At 59.9% G+C, this 19027-nt stretch overlaps 3 protein-coding genes across 7 annotated transcripts; all 3 read left to right on the top strand.

Moving 5' to 3' along the window:
- Nucleotides 1-672: 672 nt before the first annotated feature.
- Nucleotides 673-4036, top strand: ATP6V0B (ATPase H+ transporting V0 subunit b). Of its 3 annotated transcripts, none has more exons than XM_028123419.2 (8): nucleotides 673-696; nucleotides 1599-1647; nucleotides 1880-1963; nucleotides 2092-2169; nucleotides 2377-2446; nucleotides 2569-2620; nucleotides 2837-3027; nucleotides 3727-4036. In XM_028123419.2, the coding sequence occupies exons 3-8, from the start codon at nucleotides 1905-1907 to the stop codon at nucleotides 3751-3753; spliced, it is 477 nt and encodes a 158-aa protein (XP_027979220.1). In that variant the 5' UTR covers nucleotides 673-696; nucleotides 1599-1647; nucleotides 1880-1904; the 3' UTR covers nucleotides 3754-4036. The 3 variants fall into 3 exon arrangements, with proteins under 3 accessions (XP_027979220.1, XP_027979218.1, XP_027979219.1); XM_028123417.2 differs by lacking the exon at nucleotides 673-696 and adding an exon at nucleotides 706-876; XM_028123418.2 differs by lacking the exon at nucleotides 673-696 and adding an exon at nucleotides 1296-1320.
- Nucleotides 4037-6829: 2793 nt separating this feature from the next.
- B4GALT2 (beta-1,4-galactosyltransferase 2) lies at nucleotides 6830-14840 on the top strand. Its single transcript, XM_028123472.2, has 6 exons — nucleotides 6830-7234; nucleotides 7442-7677; nucleotides 10662-10852; nucleotides 11008-11130; nucleotides 11243-11347; nucleotides 13964-14840. Exons 1-6 carry the CDS (start codon nucleotides 6931-6933, stop codon nucleotides 14112-14114), a joined length of 1110 nt encoding a protein of 369 aa, XP_027979273.1. The 5' UTR covers nucleotides 6830-6930; the 3' UTR covers nucleotides 14115-14840.
- A 388-nt stretch (nucleotides 14841-15228) lies between these two features.
- Nucleotides 15229-18970, top strand: CCDC24 (coiled-coil domain containing 24). Of its 3 annotated transcripts, none has more exons than XM_088022466.1 (9): nucleotides 15229-15439; nucleotides 15623-15795; nucleotides 16016-16191; nucleotides 16335-16451; nucleotides 16947-17024; nucleotides 17555-17609; nucleotides 18036-18105; nucleotides 18216-18294; nucleotides 18382-18599. In XM_088022466.1, the coding sequence occupies exons 2-9, from the start codon at nucleotides 15670-15672 to the stop codon at nucleotides 18509-18511; spliced, it is 831 nt and encodes a 276-aa protein (XP_087878592.1). In that variant the 5' UTR covers nucleotides 15229-15439; nucleotides 15623-15669; the 3' UTR covers nucleotides 18512-18599. The 3 variants fall into 3 exon arrangements, with proteins under 3 accessions (XP_087878592.1, XP_027979208.1, XP_027979209.1); XM_028123407.2 differs by having other exon boundaries at nucleotides 15237-15439; nucleotides 18378-18970; XM_028123408.2 differs by having other exon boundaries at nucleotides 15247-15439; nucleotides 16950-17024; nucleotides 18378-18970.
- The last annotated feature ends 57 nt before the right edge of the window (nucleotides 18971-19027 follow it).

Genomic DNA, 19027 nt, shown 5'->3' with positions numbered 1-19027 from the left:
AGCAGACTCCCCACTGAGCAGGGAGCCTGATGCAGGGCTCTATCCCAGGACCCTGCGATCATGACCTGAGCCAAGGCAGATGCTTAACTGACTGAGCCACCCAGGCACCCTTGAAATGGTATTTTAAACCAAAGAGTGACATGATGGTAAGCTTCATAAGTATCACCAGGACAGCAGGGGAGCCCAGAGCAGGCTCATCACCCTGCCTCTGGGTTAGGGAAGTCTTCCTGGAAGAGTGCTTTCTGGGGACCAGTAGGTGTAAGCTGGGCAAGGCGATGAACACGAAGAAGCGTGCTTCAGGCAGAGGGAACAGCATGAGCAAAGTTAGGAAGAGAGCCCAAGACACCCCCGCTGAACTGGGGAGGACAGCAAGGGAAAAGGCATCATGGACTCAGCACCTGAGGCCTGGAGGCTAAGCTAGGGAGGCCCGCGAGGAGACCCCGGTGTAAAGCTCACTTGGTGAGCCCAAGTGGTGCTGGCTGACAGGGTTCAGGAGGAGCGGTTTGGAGAGACGTGGGAGTAACCGGCCGGAAGTTGAGGTACTAAGGCCGCCGGAGCCTCTTCCGAAGCGAGGCACTACAACAACCACAATCCTCAGTGCTTGCATTGCAGTTCCGGCGTCGCCAAAGTTCTGGACCCTCAGCAGCGCCGCGCAGGGCCGGGCGTGGGGTCACGTGGTGCCGGCGCGTCACGTGGGTGAGTCAGGTGACGCTGCGGGGCGGGCGGACAGACTGCGGGGCGGACGGTGGACGCAGGGACGCGGGTATAGCTGTGGCCCCACGGACCCGAGCCCCGCCGTCGTTGCCGCCATGACGGGGCTAGCACTGCTCTACTCCGGGGTCTTCGTGGCCTTTTGGGGCTGCATGCTTGTCGTGGGTGAGACCGGGCCCTGGCGGGCGGGGCCAGCATCCGGGCCCCGCTGGCGGGGCTGGAGCCCAGCGGGAGAAGTGGGGTCCCAGGGATGCTAGGCCCCAGCGTGGGTTCTGTGCCCGAGGCTCCAGGACTTGCTTCACGCCTGTCGGGGCTTCTGATCCTGACAGAGGAGACCCGGATCTCCAGCCCCTTTGAGGAGGGGCGCGGACGGGGGGAGGTGGGGGCCGCGAGAGCAGCCCCGGTACCTCTCTGTCACTACCGGCCCCTCCCCCCGTCTCACTGCTGCGATCCCTCGCTTGCTCCAGAGGGGCCTGCTTGGGTCACGAGCCGGCTGTTCCAGTTCCTCTTTTCCCGGTCGTTTTGCCCTCCCCCCCACCCACAGCTTGTTGGGTAAACAGCGGCTCAGATTGGGCTGGTGGGATCCGGTGCCCTCTCCCTTTCTCCAGGGTATTTAGGCCTACTAGTAACTGGCCGTGGAGGGTCTCGGTCTCGGAGGTGGTGTCACTGGGGGAAGATAGGTTACTGAGGGAGTGGCAGAAAATGGAGGCCTGAACTGAGGAATAGATAGCCGTGCTTTCACACGGAGGCCAGCCTGACGAGTCTCCCTTGACTTACCTGTAGGCAGACCTTTGGGGACGTGGCAGCTGGGCAGCAGTTTCTTGTCTAAGTTGGGAAGTTTCTCTCTAGAGAGCCGCCTCTAACCCTTTTTTTCCCCACTCCTGCAGGAATCTGCTACACCATTTTTGACTTGGGTTTCCGCTTTGATGTGGCATGGTAAGGGCCTGCAGAGAGAGGACTCCTCTAGGGGCTTCTCTGCAGCTTTTCTTCACTGATCTAAGCCCCTACTGCACCCCCATCCCCAGGTGCCTGGGATATGGACCTTTGGGACATATGATGTATTTTATCTCAGTATCCAGGACTGGTGGGCTTGGAGGGTTGGGGGATGGATTTTGTGCTCACTTCTCCACCAAGGCTGAAATTGCTTTTCTCCCTGTTTCCATACCAGGTTCCTGACCGAGACTTCCCCCTTCATGTGGTCAAACTTGGGCATTGGTCTAGCTATTTCCCTGTCTGTGGTTGGGGCAGCATGGTGAGTATTGGGGTGGTGGGACTGGGGGGAGGGGTGAGTCATAGCAGGTGGTGTCACTGGGTCCTTAGTCATCCTGGGGGCAGTGACAAACTTGGGCTCTGCTCATCGGTTTTTTATCCTTCCACCAGGGGCATCTATATTACTGGCTCTTCTATCATTGGGGGAGGGGTGAAGGCCCCCAGGATCAAGACCAAGAATCTGGTCAGGTAAATGTAGGGCCTTTGGAGGGTTGTCAGAACCACCTGCATTGGGAGCTCGCTGTTTGTTTGACCTGACATGCTGCTTCTGACCAGCCTCCTGGTGGGGTGGGAGTTGTCAGTGGGGGAAATGTTGGTTGGGAACTCTCTGGGGGAAGAAGGTTGGTTTCTTTCTCATCCTTTTCTCCTCTCTACCCCCGTGCTCACCACTACCAGCATCATCTTCTGTGAGGCTGTGGCCATCTATGGCATCATCATGGCAATTGTAATTAGTAACATGGCTGAGGTATGGAGACCCAGGGTGGGGTGGGCATCTATGCCAGTGTGTTCTATACAGTGTGTAGTGATACTGGGGGAGGGGGAGTGGCATTAAGGGGTGGTTTCTGATTACTTCTCTGCCTCCCGCAGCCTTTCAGTGCCACTGACCCCCAGGCCATTGGGCATCGAAACTACCATGCAGGTAGGTGGATGTGTGAAGGAAGAAAGCTGGGGCTTCATGTCTGCTTCCCCACTTTCAGGCCCCAGCTGAGATTCATTATTTCAATAGTCACTCCCTTTGTTTGGCCTCCTTTGCAGAGTTGGGAGTGGTGATAAGCCCCATTAGTCCATTTGGGGCCTTGTCCTCCTCTCCCCTTGTGCCTGGCTTGGTGTCAGTACTCTCTTTCCATCCCCTCAGGCTACTCCATGTTTGGAGCTGGCCTCACAGTGGGCTTGTCTAACCTCTTCTGTGGAGTCTGCGTGGGCATCGTGGGCAGTGGAGCTGCCCTGGCTGATGCACAGAACCCCAGCCTCTTTGTAAAGATTCTCATCGTGGAGATCTTTGGCAGTGCCATTGGCCTCTTCGGCGTCATTGTTGCAATCCTTCAGGTGATGAATCCCCTGGGAGCCTGTGTCCTTGTGTCCATCCCAGCCTCACTCTCTTTCCAGAGGAGCCACGGTGTCCCTTTCTCTATCTGTAACCATAGAACCCCTGAGCAGCTCCCACCACTTTATTCCCATTTTTTCGTTTTCCTCTTTTGAAGCTTTCTAGCGTGGTATCATTGACTAGTGTAATGTGTATTTCCCTGATCCTTTGTGTCTATAGGTCTTTCGTTGAGGCTTTCTGTTGTATTATTTTTTGTCTTTGTTTGTAGTCTAGCCTGGATTGGGATCTTGTCTGTGTGTCAGTCTGTCTTGGTGTGTTTGACTATGTGTCTCAGGGCCTGTGTGTATCTATGCTCTCAGTAGGACAGTGTGTCTGAATTGTGTGCATCTTGTCTTAGAATGTGTAAGTGTTGCTAAGGATCAGCCTGATGGTCTGAATATGACTGAGTGCTTAGCTGGGTTGACCCTTGGTAACTGGTCCTGTCCATATGGCACTTCTCCATCTCTCTGTCCCACAGCCTGGTTGTCTGACTGTCCCTGTTCATCTGTGTTTGTCACAGCATGTCCATCTTGGTCCAGTCATCCATCTGTTGTGGCCTATCCATCCCACCATGGGTTTGCTAGAACTGACCTTATGTCATTTGTTACTGTCTTATCTATTCCTCTGTCACTGCCTGATTTCTCCTTGTTCTTCTTTTGCAGACCTCCAGAGTGAAGATGGGTGACTAGATGATCTGTTTGGGTGGGGCCATGTCCCACTCTTTATTTATTTGTGGTTTTCCCAGGACAGCTGGAGCTGTCACCCTTGGCCTTTCAGGGGGCTTGGTGTTCAGGGCCCTCCCTGCACTTGCTTCTTGCTGCCCATCAACTTGGAGGCACTGCCTGGCTGGAGCCTCAGTGTGGGGAGTGGGTCGCTGATGACCATGTGCAGCTCTGCACCTGTGTCCCACCCCTACCCCCCAAACCCATCTTCCCAGTGTTTGTGAAATAAACGTGGTTTTTGTCTGGGTCAGTGCTGCTTCTGTTGCCCTCCTTCGCCACATTCTTTCATGGAGGGAGTGTAACAGGGGCTGTAGGCCTCAACCTAACGCCAGCTTCTTGGCACCTTTCTGTCTCATACGCACTGTCTCTGCTCTGGACAGAGCTAGTTCCTGGGTGGAGAGGAAGGGTGCTGGGCTGAGGACTCTATACCTGAATATCTTTATTGAAAGGAGCAAGGGACTCGGGATATGAACCCAGGTGTTTGTGCAGGGGAGGGGGCTGTCCTCCTAGTCCCATGCCTTCAAGGTTCTGTCTGCTAAGCCCAGATGGGCCACATCTATCATGTGACTCTACCCTCAGGAATCCGTCACCCTCTATCCCTGTGGGGCTTGGAGCCCGTTGATTTGCCTCTGCCTATCCCAGCGCCATCCCCTGAGCCCTTGTTCCCAGGACCCTGTCCAGCTCCTCCCACTTCTGTGCAATCTTTTACCCACCTCCCGTTACCCTAGAAGCCCCTGCCACACGCTTCTCCCCACGCCTTTAAGGGCCCTGCCCAACTGGCAGCTCCCTCCGCTGGCCGCTGGCAGGCCTTTAATCCTATTCCCTTCTCAGTGAGTTGACGAATCCCTACCCTCCCTGCTAGAGTCGCCTAACTTCCAGGCCCCCTTCTTTGGCGGAGTTCGTGCTCCAGCCCACACCCACACCCTCCCCAGTCTGGACCCCGAATCCAACCTCTGGGATGAGCCTTACCGATTTCTTCCGCCCCTCTCTGGTCCCGTGCCACCTCTGTCCCCTCGCTCCGCTGTCCCCTCGCTCCGCCGCGCTTGGCCGCCGGCAGGGGCGGGCAGCGGAGGCGCGCGGCGGGTGCGGGCGCGCTGGAGGCGGGTGCGCGCGCGCGGGCGCGCCGGCCAGGCCTGCCCCTCCGAGGCGCCGTAGCGCGGGAGGGAGGCGGCGGCGCTGTGGTCCATCGGTCCGCTGGTCCGTGGGTCTGCCCGGCCGCCCGGCCCCGCCCTGCCCCCCGGGGCGGCTCGGCTCCATGGCCCGCGGCGGCGGCGGGAGGCGGCCCGGGGGCCGCGGGGGCCGCTGACCGGGCGGCGGGAGGCGGCGGGGCCGGGCCATGGGGGACGGAGCCGTCCGCAGCCACGGGAGCCGGGAACCCAGCCCGAGCCGGAGCGGTGCCCCCTGCTGAGCCCCGAGCGCCGGGTGAGAGGGGTGCGCGCGCGGCCCCCAGCCCAGGGCCCCGACATTCCAGACCCGGCCCCGCGATCCCCGCCCAGGAGCCGGTGAGAGGCGCCGGCGGCCAGACCCCGGCCTGGCGTTTCCCCACTCCCCCTCCCCCTCGGCTCTTCCCCCCCCCCCCCCCCCCCCCCCGGCTCCTCTTGTCCGCCCCCTGCCAGCCTCCCTTATTGTCCTCGCTCGCCCTGGCCTCGTGGCGCGGGGAGGCGCTCCACTCACGTTTCCTCCTGGCCTCGGCCCCCGCCCCACATCCACTCCCTTAATCCACGCCCCCCCACCCCCCAGACCCCCACCCCCCCCCCCGCCCAGGCTCCACACCCACCCGGTCTTTGCTACCTCCCCCGTGCCGGGGAACCACGTGTGCAGGTCGTTCTGCCTTTCAGCCCCGCCCTAACGCACCTCGCAGCCTGGCCGCCAGCCTGACCCAGAACCCCCGGCCGGGAGGGAGGGGTGGGAATGTTTGCACGTGGGGCCGGGCGTCCGGGCCGTCTCGGAGCCTGCATGCATGGCTGTGTGCGTCGAGGAGCAGCGGCTTTGTTTGTGAGTGTGTGACTCTGCGTTACTGTTACTGTCACTGGGGTGTGTCTTTGACTCTCTGTAGTTCTCAGTATGTCTGAGTGCAGGTGACTTTAGCTGGGACCCATGGTGGCTGGGGTTGTGTGGTGCTGTGTATCCCTGAGACCCAGCCCGCCCCCTGAAGCATTGCCAGAAGTGCTGTTCTGTTGGAACCGCAGCTGGAGCCGTGGCCCAGGCCAGGCCCTTCCCTGCCATGCTGGTGCTGGACCCGTCTCCAGGGCCCAGATGGTCCCTCTTCCCAAAATCAGAGCCAGCAGTGCTGGGCAGACTCCAGAAAGTTCATCCCAATCCTTGAGGTCTTGGAGGAAGGGTGTCTTATGCCCCACCCTGTATTTTGACCTCCCGCTCCAGAGGGAAAGAATCCCATAAACATCTTGTTCATATTTGGGTCTCTCCTGGTTGCTGAGGGCCACTTCCCAGCCTGGGCCTAGTTGGCCTGGCCTACTTGTCACTGCTACCTGTCCAACCAAACCACTGCCCACCAGGCTCCTGGGAGGACTAACTGAAGTCATGAGTACCAAGCGCTCCTGCATGGTAGATACTCAGTAAATGATCACCCCTCCCCAGACCAAGAGTCCTGGGTTGAGGATGGTGCCCTGTGGGGTGTCTGTTCTCTAGGGCACAGGTACACATGTGAGTCTGCAGGTAAATGTGTTTCCATTTGGAGGTATGAACCACCGTGATCAGAGGCCATGTGTTCATGTTTCTGAGAACACACAGAGGTGTGTGTTGAGTCACACGATAAGGGCGTGCACCTTGAGTGTGAGGGTGCATGAGGTTGTGCTTGTGTGCATGTGTGTCAGCAATAATGAGGACCGTATGCATATGTGGGTTAGTACTCAGGTGTGTGACGACGTGTGAGTAGTGAGTTGCTGGGGACTGTCCGTGTGTCTCTTTGCAGGTAGAATGGGAGTCCGTGAGTGTCACAGGGTGTGAGCAGGTAATAAGTGTGAGGATGCAGGTCTGTGAGGGTGAGCACCAGGCAGATGGGGGTGGGGGGGGGTAGCATTGCCCATCGGGCCCTGACCTGCTGGGTCTGTTTCTCCCTTCCCCCTGCTCAGGCCGGCAGCCGGATGCCCGGGCCCATCGGGCGGGCCGGCGGCCGCCTGCGGGATGAGCAGACTGCTGGGGGGCACGCTGGAGCGCGTGTGCAAGGCTGTGCTCCTTCTCTGCCTGCTGCACTTTCTCGTGGCCGTCATCCTCTACTTCGACGTCTACGCCCAGCATCTGGCCTTCTTCAGCCGCTTCAGTGCCCGCGGCCCTGCCCGTGCCCTCCACCCAGCTGCCAGCAGCAGCACCAACTGCTCTCGGCCCAACACCACCGCCCCCAGCTCGGGGCTCCCTGAGGCTCCCAGTGCCCGGCCCGGCCCCACGGCTCCCGCCCTGCCTCCCTGTCCTGACTCGCCGCCTGGTCTTGGTGAGCCTGCAGGGTGGGGCCTGCCTCGAGGGGTGGGCAGACCTGGCCGTTTTGACTTGGGGAATGAGCCACGGGGGTGCAGGGGCTCCGGGTCTGTTGGGAGAGGGCTGTTGCTGGGCTTCCCTGGCCTACCCCGGGGCTGAGGGAGAGGGCTGGCGTCCCTGGGTTCTGATGGCAGCCTGATTCCTGCTACCGTCCTGCCTGCAGTGGGCCGGCTGCTGATTGAGTTCACCTCCCCCATGCCACTGGAGCGGGTGCAGAGGGAGAACCCGGGCGTGCTCCTGGGCGGCCGCTATGCGCCGCCCGACTGCACGCCTGCCCAGACGGTGGCGGTCATCATCCCCTTTCGACACCGGGAGCATCACCTACGCTACTGGCTCCACTACCTGCACCCCATCCTGAGGCGACAGCGGCTGCGCTACGGCGTCTACGTCATCAACCAGGTGTGCTACCCGCGGCCCAGGCTGGGCGCTAGCCACCAGGGGGCCCCGGAGCGCCCCGGGCCTCCCGGGGCATGAGTGGGGTTGGGAGCCTTCGTGGCTTCGTGTCCGCCTGTGGTGGTGCGGATGAGTGACTGTACGTGCGCGGCTGCATGTATGTCCCTGCTCCCACGGGAGGGTCTGCGGGTGCGGGAAGGGGAGCGTGCACGCTGACGGGTGTGTGCGGAGCCCCTGCGGGGATGGGCCCCCTGGTCCACCTTTGACGGGCCCCGCCCCATGGAGGTGGAGACATAGGGTCTGCTGGCTGTGAGGAGCTGTGGAGAAGCCCTTGGAGAGGGGGAGTTAGAGCCTGAGAGAGGGATGAAGTCTGTGTGAGGGCCACGGCCACAGCAGAGACCTGGGAACTCAGCCCAGTGTCTCAGCCCTGCCCTGGGCCTGGAAGGGCCTGGCTGCTGGAACCCTGGGAGGATCTGATGCAGGTCCTCCTTCCCGTACTTAGGACTCCCACACTTGGACTTGGATCCCTGTAGACTCCAGGACGATGGTGTGGGATGAGTTGGAGCAGGGGGCTGTGGGGGCACAGAAGGGCCTTGTCCAGCCCGGGGGTGGAGAAGTGGCAATTGAGATGGGTCTTGAGGGATGAACAGACATCAGCTGGCAGACGGACTGGAGGCTCCAGACCCCATGCAGAGAACAGGTCTTGTGTGTTGGGGAACCGTTGGCCAAGGTGTGGGGTCCAGCGTGTAGGGTGGGCAGCAAAGATGAGCCTGGAGTTGCTGGCAGAGGCCAAATCCAGAAGGGTCTCCGGAGGCATGCGAAGCAGTTGCACTCCAGCCTGAAGGTGGCGGGGGCACCCCTGAAAAGTTTTAAGTGAGGAGTAGCATGTACGCTTGTTTATCAAGAAGATGGCTCTGGTTGCATGTGGAGAATGGGTTGGAGGGGGGGAGACTGGAGGCGGGGTGACCAGTTGCGAAGAGGCTACGATGTTCAGGAAAGAGACAGTGAACCTGTGTGTGGGTCGGCTACAGTGGGAGAGATGTGACACGGTAGAGAGTAAGGAAAGGGAGACGCCAGACACCTCGAGGGTTCTTCTTGGCCATTTGCTCTGTGGTTGGCTGCGCCTGTGAGTGAGAACACAGGGGCTGGGCCAGGTCTGGGGGAGAGCTTGACTCTGAATTCTTTTTTGCATGGGATGAGTTTGAGTGTCCAGGTGAGGTATGAGAGGAATGTTCAGCTGGCAGTTGAACCCATGCAGCGAGGTCTAAGGTGCAGAGAGGGATCTGGGAGCCACCAGCATGCAGATGTTCCCTAAAGCCAACAACGCCCAGCCTGCCCAGGGAGCACAGGGCCTGAGAGGGGAAAGCCAGCATGTAAGGGATGGGTGGGGGAAGGGACAGCACCACAGACTGGGAAGGTTGGCCAGAAAGGTTCGGGGAGTCCCAGGAGAGTGTGGTGTCCCCGAAGCCCAGGAATAAGTGTCCAGAAGGAAGCATGGCAGCTACGTGAGCACTGCCGGGGGAGGAAAGATATGGACTAAGAAGCGTCCAGTGGATTTAGCAACAAGGTGGGCCCAGCGAGAACCATTTCAGGGGCATGGTGGGGGCGGAAGCAGATTGCAGTGGGTTGAAGAAGGAATCAGATTTGACAAAATGGAAATAGCCAATTGGAGGCAACTCTTAAAAAAAAAAAAAAAAAAAAAAACACCACTCTGCCGGGAAGGGGAGGCAAAGGTAGGGCGGTGGCTAGAGAGGTTTCTTTTTCAGATGGGGTAAAATTGGACATGTTTATGAGCTGCGTGGGAGAAACTCAGGGCTCCTGGCTGGTGAGAAAGGTCAGAAAGGAGAACCGATGAGCCAGGAGAAAATGCACAATTGCTGCAAGGGCTGGTGGGAGGGAAGGTGCAGGGCAAGGAAAGAGAGCAAGCAGGGTGAGCCGCTCCCACCCTATCGGGCCCAGGCTGACTGGTGGGAAGGAGGGGCCATGATTCCTCCTCTCCCTCTGGAGGGGCCCGCCTAGAGACCCCTCTCCAGGGGCCGGTCTAGCTCCACCCTAGGGATGGTGGGTTGGGACAGAGAGCTCAGCAGCCAGCTCCTTCCATGGGATCCTCCTTGCTCTGGCTAGAATTTGGAGCATGGGCATGCGTGGCCAGGAACCCAGCCTCCAGGAGGCCTGGCCCTACAGCCCCATTTCTCAGGGGACCCCCGGCTCACTGGGCCATGACTGCCTGTACACCCTGTGCTTGGCATTTTGCTGGGGAGACAAATGAATCTAGCCAGGTCCTGTCCCGGTCTCAGAGGCTGCACAGGAAGCTGGATGTGGATCCAGATGAGCCAGAAGGGACAGGTGACTGAGGCTTAGTGGCTCAGTACCCATGGTTTCTTTGTCTTCGACACTGGTTATTTGGGGCATTCACTGTTCATCTCATGTTGTGAGTGTGCTCAGCAGGGATGCAGTGGGCTCAGGGCTGCTCTTCTCTAAGGCTCCCACTGGCACAGAGAAGATGCCTGACGCCCAGGACAGGACTATAGGGCCTGCTGGAGTGAGGGGTGAAAGAATGAGTGAAACGAGTGCTCTTAAGTCACAGTGTAACGGGACACTAAGTGAAGCTCACAGGACAGAATGAATGATTACGCGGAGGCAGGGAGGTGTGAGCATGGATGCCTGTCCACACACAAGCTTGACCGTCAGAGGAGAGCATTCCAGAGCTGACAGCAAGGCCTTGAGGCAGTAAAGAGTCTGACATGTTCTGGGGCTGCTGAGGAATGTAGTGCAGCTGGGTCTTGGGGTCTGAGGGAAACAGTGGGAGAGGAGCCTGAAGCCAAGTCCTGGAAAGCCTTGGAAGGCAGGACCGAGGGGAGCCACTCAGAGTGGGGTGGGGGCAGGCAGGGAAGTAGGAGCCCCTTGGGGAGCGCTCTGGACAGTGGCAAAGTGGCAGGTGCCTGCCAGTCACAGGCCCAGAGCTCACCTGTCCCCTGCCCCACCCCCAGCACGGCGAGGACACCTTCAACCGGGCCAAGCTGCTCAACGTAGGCTTCCTAGAGGCACTGAAGGAGGACGCCACGTACGACTGCTTCATCTTCAGTGACGTGGACCTGGTCCCCATGGATGACCGCAACCTGTACCGCTGTGGTGACCAGCCCCGCCACTTTGCCATCGCCATGGACAAGTTCGGTTTCCGGTGAGGGCTCCCTTCTCAGCTGGACCCAGACTCCCCGGCCCGACGGTCCGCATAGCACCCAGCGCCCCCTTGCTCCTGGCCCCTCACCCATCTCTGGCCTTCCATCCAGAATCCCCTCAGGCCCCTCAGCTGACACCTGCCTTTCCGTGCCACAGGCTGCCCTATGCTGGCTACTTTGGAGGCGTGTCAGGCCTGAGTAAAGCCCAGTTTCTGAGAATCAACGGCTTCCCCAACGAGTACTGGGGCTGGGGTGGCGAGGATGACGACATCTTCAACCGGTGAGTAGGGCCAGGGCAGGGAGTAGACTGGGTGCAGTAGGTGCAGTGCAGACTGGGCGAGGCTCCTTGCCCTTCCTGGTGCCTGCTCCAGCCCGTCTGTCCCCACCCCCAGGATCTCCCTGACTGGGATGAAGATCTCGCGCCCAGACATCCGCATAGGCCGCTACCGCATGATCAAGCACGACCGGGACAAGCATAACGAGCCCAACCCACAGAGGTGACCCCAAGGGCCCCTAATCCCTTACTCCCTAGAAGGGACTCCCCAGTGCCACTGATCCCTAGATGTGATTCCCACGGCCCCTGAACCCTTGACTCCCAGACCCCTGATCCCTGTTCCCCGACCCCTAGCTCAGCCTCACCCCAGACTTCGGTCATCCCTGGCCTAATTTCTAGAGGTGACAAAAATGTAAAGGCAGAGTTGAAATCATCCCTGAGTAGATTACATTCCCATCAGTGTCCTCACAGACCTCCCTTGTGCCAGAGGAGATAGGACAAGAGGGAGCAGGCACTGGGCACAGCTCCTGGGCCTGGGGACCCAACAAAGGTAGCCTGAGCAATGTGGGGCAGGGTACAGACAGACAGTGCTCATCTCTCTGAGCCTGGAGCAGGCCTCCCTGTCCCTGATGATGTAGCAACATTTGGCGCTGGCGCTGGCGCTGGCTGGGAGAGGCACCCAAGGGCATGTGCAGTGTAGACAGGGCTTCCTGGCACTGCTCTAACCTGGGGGATGAGGGCCGGGTTGGGGGGAGCCCAGAGCCAGTCCCTGACAGCCCATGTGAAGTTCACTCTAGCGAGGGAGACAGACAGTTACGGCACCAGGTGATCAGGGCAAGGTGCTGCCCCGGCAGAAGAAGGAGTGATGGTGGGAGGCCTCCTGGAGGAGGTGATGGTAAACCGGAGTTTGAAAGATCATTCATTCAGCACATGTTTGTCACACACCTACCTTGGGCACAGTGCTGTATTCACCAGGCTAGTGGAGGAGGCCAGTTTGGAGAAAAGGAATGGTATTTGCAGGAGTCTGGAATGTGAACATGCATGGTGTAAGTTAAGAGTCTGGGACTCTGGTATTACAGTCACTGAGGGCTGGGAGTGACAGTAATGGGGTCAGTGCTGGGTGTTTGGGGTCTCGGATCCCAGGTTGGGAGTTTCACTTTTGTCCCAGGGGCACTGGGGAGTCATGGGAGAGCTTTAAGCAGGGAAGGGGGCAGGATCAGATTTGGGTTTGAAAGGATCACCGTTTGAGTATGAAGAAGGTGAAGAAGGGCTGGCAGGGCTGCTGGTAGGCCAGGAAGGAAGCTGACCAGGCTTGGAGGAATCACAGGTCCCCGGGGTGTGCTGGGCGTGAGGCTGCCGCATGCCCAGATGGAACAGTAGGGTTGTTCTGCTCTGAAGGCAGGGTGTAAGAGCGGGGAGGTAGGCTGCAGCACCAGTGGAGGGTTGGCCTTTGGCAGGAGCATGAACCCCTGGGCATCCAGAGAGCTGATGAAAAAGCAGTTCAGATAAAAAAAAACCAGGGCAAGCAGGGAAGGGAGAAGAGGGGCTGCAGGGCATCTGAGGGAGAGTGCTTGGTGTTGGGATGGCCCTGGAGAGGGATCTGAGCTGAGCTCAGAAGGATGGGGAGGATCAAAACGGTTGCGATGAGGGCGGGAGTAGAGCCCCAGAAGCACATGCCAGGAGCCTTGGTCCTGTGTCAGGTCTCGGTGTCCTCATGAATGAGTGATGTCGACCTTGGGTGAGGAAGTGGCAAGACAGCAAGGCATTTCTGGCTTAAAGAAATGAATGGTTCCATCCACCTAGTTGCTTTTGCCTCACATCTAGTTCTCCTGGATTCTTCGTTCGCTTACCCTACATGTCTAAACCATCAGCAGGTCGTGTCAGTGCCACTCCCCAAACATCTCTGAGCCCATCTGCTTTTCCCTTCAACCCCTCTACCCAAGCACAGCCTCTGTCCTCTTGTCTGGGCTCCTGCAGTGGCCTCTCACTAGTTTCCCTGTTTCCCCCTCGTCCTTCTATTGTTCCTGTCCTCTGGCCCTCCCCGCTTGCCTCCCACTGGGCTAAAAATCCCTGTCTTCTCACTCCTAGAAATAAAAAAACTGCATCCTCTGACTTACAGAGCCCCACCCCTACATGCTCTAGCCTCCAAGCTGTTCTTACGCCCTTGGCCCATTAAGCTCAAACCACTGGCTGTGCAAAATCTCATTTTCAGTTTGGGGTCAGCCTGTGCTTACCTCAGCCTGAAATGCCCTTCCCCCTGCTGTCAGCTTGGTGTCATGCGCTCACCCCTTCCAAGGCAACCATCTTGGTCTCCCTCCCCTGTCTCCCTTAGCATTCTGGCGTGCTCCTTGTCTGTTACCTGTCTCCCCTAGTGGGACAGACTTGCCATGAGAGGGAGGACTTACTGTCCTGTTCCTGACTGGGCCCCTGCTACTTAAGAGCAGAGCCTGGCACTTGGGGACTGCTCATTAAGTAAGTGGTGGGGGACAGAGAAGAGAGCAAGGAGAAGGGGCTTGGGGAGTACAGACGGTGACCCGACACAGGACACATTGCCTTTGAGGTGCCTATGGGATGCCCGTGTCTGGGTCTAAGGCTTAGAAGGAAACGAGCTCAGAGGGAGATTTGTGAGGGTGTCACAGTTCTGGACTCAAGGGGGTAAGATCTCTGTTTTGAAGGCAGATGCCAGAGCAAAAGGGCTCCAAGCAGGTGACGGGCAGAGGGTTTGGTGAGAACTGAGTCATCCCTGGAAGAAGCCAGGGTGGCTTGAGCCTTAGCCCCAGAGATCCCATATTTGGTTTATTGGGTAGCCCTGATCTGGACCCACTTCCATCCTATCTAGGTTTACCAAGATTCAAAACACGAAGCTGACCATGAAGCGGGATGGCATCGGGTCAGTGCGGTACCAGGTCTTGGAGGTGTCTCGGCAACCACTCTTCACCAATATCACAGTGGACATTGGGCGGCCCCCGTCATGGCCCCCTCGGGGCTGATGCTAATGGACAAAGGCTCCCAGTGCCAAGGATTGCCTGCCAGAGGACTGACCTATATAGCCTGGCTGGCGGCTACTCTGTGGGGGATCCCCCAGGACTGAGACTGTGGGCTCTGTTTTCAGAGGGTCTTCCATAGGCCCCCCCCAGCTGCACCTGGAAGTTTCAGAACCTACTTTGGGGGACTTCCAACCTGGGCCAGCCCCTCCAGTGTGGCCCTCTCTGGGGTCAACCCTTCTTCCTGCCCCTCCCTCCCCAGCCCAGCCCTCCCTCACTGTCAGGGTCGGGCCAGCCCCTGCACTGCCTCACCGAGTGGCCTGGGCTAGGTCACTCCACCTCTCTGTGCCTCAGTTTCTCCCCCCTTGAGTCCCCTAGGGCCTGGAAGAGTGGGAGGTACAACTAGGGGGCAGTATCGCTTCCAGGGGGAATTCTCAGACTTGGGTATCCCCCGTGTTCCCAGGGGAGGGGAAACCTTTTTCATTCAACATTGTAGGGGCAAACTCTGGTGCGCCCCCTGCTGAGGAGCAGCCCCAGGAGGGGACCAGAGGGGGTGCTGTGTCGCTGCCCAGGATCTTGGGGTTGGGCTTTGCATGGGGGGCGGGTGGGGCTTAGATCAGTCAGTCTGGTTCGCGCCTCCCTGTCTCAGAGAGAAGGCAGTAGCCCCCAGGGCCGGCCGTTGTTTGTATATTGCACAGAAACTTGTGTGGGTGCTTTAGTAAAAAACGTGAATGGAGCAGCCCCTTTGTCTGCTTGGGGTTAGGGAATCTGGGCCCAGATTCCAAAGCCGGTGTGTGTTGTGGGAGGGCACCTGGCCTAACCCGTCTGTCTGGCCCGGGCTGTCCTGGTTCCCCAGGCCCCTGCAACCGCAGCCGCTCGCGAGACTTCCGCCGACCCTGAGGAAAGGTTTACCCAGCCGCTGCCTCCAGGCCAGGAGAGGCAACGAAGTAATAACAACCCCAGTGGGCTCCGATTTCTCGGCTCTTCCCACCTGCCCCGAAGCCGAAAGTTGCCCGGAGACGAGCCCAGAGACGAGCCCAGAGAGCTTGGCATCAGGACTCTGGATGGTTCGGACTCTCCCAAACCACCCCCCGCGACGGTGGGTCCGACTCCGGGCTAGCTGGTACCGCCCACCCCACCTAGAATGGCTGGGGGCGGAGCCTGGGTAGCGGCGCAGTTTCCCGGGTGACGGCCGCGCGGAAGAGGCAGAGCTAGGGCCCCGGTCCCCACTGCCCGGCTCCTGGGCGCCGTGACCGGGAACCACGGTCCCCGAGAGTCAGCTAGAAGCGGGGCACAAGGGACAGCGCCAGAGACCGGCGGCTCCGGACCGGGTAATTCCAGTCGCTGAGACTGGTGGCAGAACAAGGGTGGGGCTTGGGAGAGGCTGGGGAGCGCGACGGGCTGGGGGCGTGGCCCGTGGGGCCGGGAAGGGGCGGGGTGCGGGTGGGCGGGGCCCAGCCTTGGGCGACCAGACTTCTCCCGGTAACACGGCGCTGCCACCGGCTCTCTGGCAGGTGCGAGCCTGGGGCCGTTCGACGGGGGGCGGCGGCGCGGGCGGGCCATGCTCCGGGACTCCCCGTCTCTGTGGGAGCTGGTAGAGGAACATGTTCCGCTCCCGGAGCGGCCCGAAGTGAAGAGGATTCTGGGGGAGACGACGGTGGACCTGAGCCTGGAGCTGCGGGCAGAGGTGGGGAGTGGGCAGATGGGCCACACTCCAGGCCTGTCCTACGACTCGGGTGATTTCCCCACCTCCTCCGGGTCCCTAGTCCTGCCCGATAGCTCTCGAGATCTTGCCGGATCTCACTGTCCGCCCAGCCCTCTTGACTCCGCTCTGCCCCAGTCCCCCAGCCCCCTTCATTCCCGTCACTTCTCTCCCCAGTCGCAAGGTGTCCCAGCTCTCCTTGCAGGTGGTGATGCTACAGTCACTGCTCCAAGAGGCTCGATCCTCCCAAGCCTCTGGCTCCTGCCCCACCTCTGACCCCTCCTCCCTTCTGGCACCACCGCCCCTCCTAAGAGACCTCGTGCGCCAGGAACTGAGGCAGCTGCTCCTGGGGCTCCGCCAGAAGGCCATCTGCGAGGGCAGGTGGGAACCTCAGACCTAGGGCTAGGGCTAGGCCCTGCGGCAGAACTAAGAGGGGCTAGCCCTGCGCCTGATAAGGGGCCAGGATTGCCTTTGATGGTTCCCTGAAAGGAGCCCCTAAATTACCTTCTGTGCACCTTCTGCAGGGACCAGACCCAGGCTTGGGTCCAGTATAGCCCCAGGGTCCTGCGCTTTGCCTTGGAGGAGCCTAGGTGTGATTTGCCAGAACAGGAGATATTGCAGATGAGAGCTGGTGAACCCAGGTAAAGTGGTGGTAGGAGAGGAGGGATCTGTCCCTGCTTGGCAGAGAACCCCAGCCAGCTGGTGGGTTCCATGTGGCTCCACGGAGAAGTTCCTGGCCTGGAGCTGAACCTCCAACAACCACATGGAGGGATCAACGAGAGCTGGGCTAGGGATCGCTGGGGACTGAATGAGATAAAGGAGCAGGAGCGTGTTCATAAGTGAATGGCAGCAGCAACTTATTTCTAGTTCTCACACAACCCTTTGGGGGAATGATGGCCCCCTTTTACCGATGAGGAACTAAAGCTCAGAAGGGATAATCCACTTGCCCAAGGTCACACACACTGAAGGGTGACAGAGCCCATTTGCAAACCAGGCTCCAGAACTCCTCCCCTTTGCACTATACTATGTTGCCTTTGCAAGAAAAGACACAGAACTGTCTAGGAGAAGTGGCACTTGTGTCCTGAAGGCCTGAGGTGAGGCAACATGGGGAGAGTAACGTTGACCTCATCTGCCAGCAGCAGTCAGAGGGACCTCAGCGTCATCAAGGACCAACTGAATGTGTCCAGCATCGACCAGGTTGCTGGACATCTGCGGTGAGGCCCCTGAGTGTGTGTTGGGGTTGGACACAGGGTGGATGGGGCCTGGACAGGTCTTGAAGTACTGGGACTGGACTGCGGGAGAGGAGAAGGTGGCCACGCACCTGGTGGGGAGACCAAGAGGGGAAGGCTGAGGGGTGGCGAGGGCAGGTTGCTGCAGGGCTGCTGTGGTTGCTGCCAGGAAATGGTCAAGCAGGGATACCAGCAGGGTCTGAGGCCTGAGGAACCATGGAAGGGTTTTAAGCAGGGGAGGGGCTGTGATGCGGGGGAGAAGGGAGGCTGGAGGAGGCCCCTGCCATAATGTAGAAGAGAGGATGGTGGGCGCTGTGAAGTAGGCACGGGGAGGACACATCCTGCCCTGGCGGAGGCTGGTGGGGGGTGGAAGTCTGCGGGCAGCACCCGGCCACAGGAAGCAGGGTGGGCTGAGGCAGGACGGCCTGGAGGCGGGGAAGCTGGAGGTTAGGGGCTGGGTGGAGGGCTCAGCTGAGACTGGGTCCTGTGGAGCTGGTCGCTGCTACCACCTCCAGGAGCCTCCTGGAGGGGGAGTGTCACACCTTGGAGAGGATGATCCCCACCCTGCAGGTGAGCGGCAGCCCTGGGCCTCCCTGCCCAGAGCCTTTCTGCTAAGTGTACACACCGCTGCCTCTTACCTGGTGCGTGAGAGCCACGTGCGTGTGTGTGTGTGCATATGTGCATGGAAAGGTGTGTGTGGGTCCTGTGGCCATTTCTCACATGGGTACCATCCCTGTATGTGCGAATCCAGAAGATTCTGGTTGAGCCCCTTAGCCCAAGGTCAGCACTTTTAGATTAACTTGCTGAATTTGTCCCTGTCTTTGCTTCCTTACCTTCCCCTAAGTCTTGAGTCCAAGCCAGCCACCACCTCACCAAGCTGGGCTTTTCAGGGGGGCTAGTGTCCCCCCCGACCAGGGACTGCCTGAGCCAGGTTGGGGGTCCTGCCCTGCCCCACCCCTGCCTAAGGCCGGGGCACTGAGCCAGCTTTCCCTGCAGCGCTGCCTGGAAGAGGAGTATACAGGGGCACCCTGGCCCTCTGAGGCAACCCTAGAGCCCACCCTGGCAGGTGAGGACCCCAAGGAGGCCCCAGAGCCCCCAGCCTCCTGCTCCCCACGCCACACTTGTACACACCCCAGAGCTGCTGGGCGCTGTGCCTCAGAGGTGCCTCTCCTGCAGAGCTGAAGGAACAGAAGGCGGCCATGCGACGGGAGCTGCAGGCCCCTCTGAGGCCATCCTGTGTCTCCTCCAGCCACAGGTCAACCAGGGCGGCGGCACGACGGGACAGGGTGGCCGAAGGGTCAGGCCACTGTTCACTCACAGCTGCTCTTTCCTGTCCAGGCAGCAGCCCGTGGGCTCCTCCAGCCAGGGTCCTGGAAGCTGGCCTTGCCCCCGTGGGGCTGCAGGAGGCTGGGCGGGGCCCCGCGGTGGCTGCCTGCCTGCCCCTCCGCTGGAGCGCTGCCCCCGAGACCTGACTGCCACCTGCCGCGGGCGACGGAGTCTTCAGTGCAGCACGGGGAAAAGGCCCGCGTCTACTCCAGTGTCCAGCGCGGCACCCCACGCCCCCACCTGAAGGACTGGTCGGGAAGTAGGCTTCGGCTTCTGCTTCTGTTGGAACTCACCCCGTCTGCCGCTGCCACCTCTCAGCTGCTGTGGCCCAGCCTGCTTCAGATCTAGTTTTGGTTGGGCCCTCGCCAGGACGCAAGGCTGTCCATCTGTCTGGCCCGTCTTGCCCCACCCCCTTGCCAAGCCCCTGGTGTCTCGTTCTGACCATCAGGGCCTTTGGCCTTTCTTCTTCCAGTCCTCCACAAAGGCCTGGCCGGCAGAGGTCTCATCCCAGCACCGACTCTTGTCCCGCTGGGGGACTCAGACAAAGCACAGTGGCAGCTCAGAGACAGGAATAGAAATTTCATTAAAATCTATGGACTTTAAAATCCTAGTGGTGCATGGAGGGGTAGGGGTGGGTGGTGCACCATTATTGCTACAGAGGA

Source organism: Eumetopias jubatus, unplaced genomic scaffold (genome assembly GCF_037043125.1).
Source record: "Eumetopias jubatus isolate StellerSeaLion01/CBP00866 unplaced genomic scaffold, mEumJub1_p1.0 scaffold_4, whole genome shotgun sequence".
In the NCBI taxonomy this organism is placed as follows: domain Eukaryota; kingdom Metazoa; phylum Chordata; class Mammalia; order Carnivora; family Otariidae; genus Eumetopias; species Eumetopias jubatus.
Note: the sequence above shows the minus strand (reverse complement) of the source record. Positions and strands in the feature narration are given on the sequence as shown.

Bases quoted from the DNA above. Each gene is read 5' to 3' on its own strand.
- ATP6V0B (XM_028123417.2), top strand. From the start codon at position 810: ATGACGGGGCTAGCACTGCTCTACTCCGGGGTCTTCGTGGCCTTTTGG. The intron at 877-1,598 runs GTGAGACCGGGC...CCACTCCTGCAG, and splicing joins GGGCTGCATGCTTGTCGTGG to GAATCTGCTACACCATTTTT. The intron at 2,621-2,836 runs GTAGGTGGATGT...CCATCCCCTCAG, and splicing joins GCATCGAAACTACCATGCAG to GCTACTCCATGTTTGGAGCT.
- B4GALT2 (XM_028123472.2), top strand. From the start codon at position 6,931: ATGAGCAGACTGCTGGGGGGCACGCTGGAGCGCGTGTGCAAGGCTGTG. The intron at 10,853-11,007 runs GTGAGGGCTCCC...TCCGTGCCACAG, and splicing joins ATGGACAAGTTCGGTTTCCG to GCTGCCCTATGCTGGCTACT. The intron at 11,131-11,242 runs GTGAGTAGGGCC...CCCCACCCCCAG, and splicing joins GATGACGACATCTTCAACCG to GATCTCCCTGACTGGGATGA.
- CCDC24 (XM_028123407.2), top strand. From the start codon at position 15,670: ATGCTCCGGGACTCCCCGTCTCTGTGGGAGCTGGTAGAGGAACATGTT. The intron at 16,192-16,334 runs GTGGGAACCTCA...CACCTTCTGCAG, and splicing joins AAGGCCATCTGCGAGGGCAG to GGACCAGACCCAGGCTTGGG. The intron at 17,610-18,035 runs GTGAGCGGCAGC...CTTTCCCTGCAG, and splicing joins GGATGATCCCCACCCTGCAG to CGCTGCCTGGAAGAGGAGTA.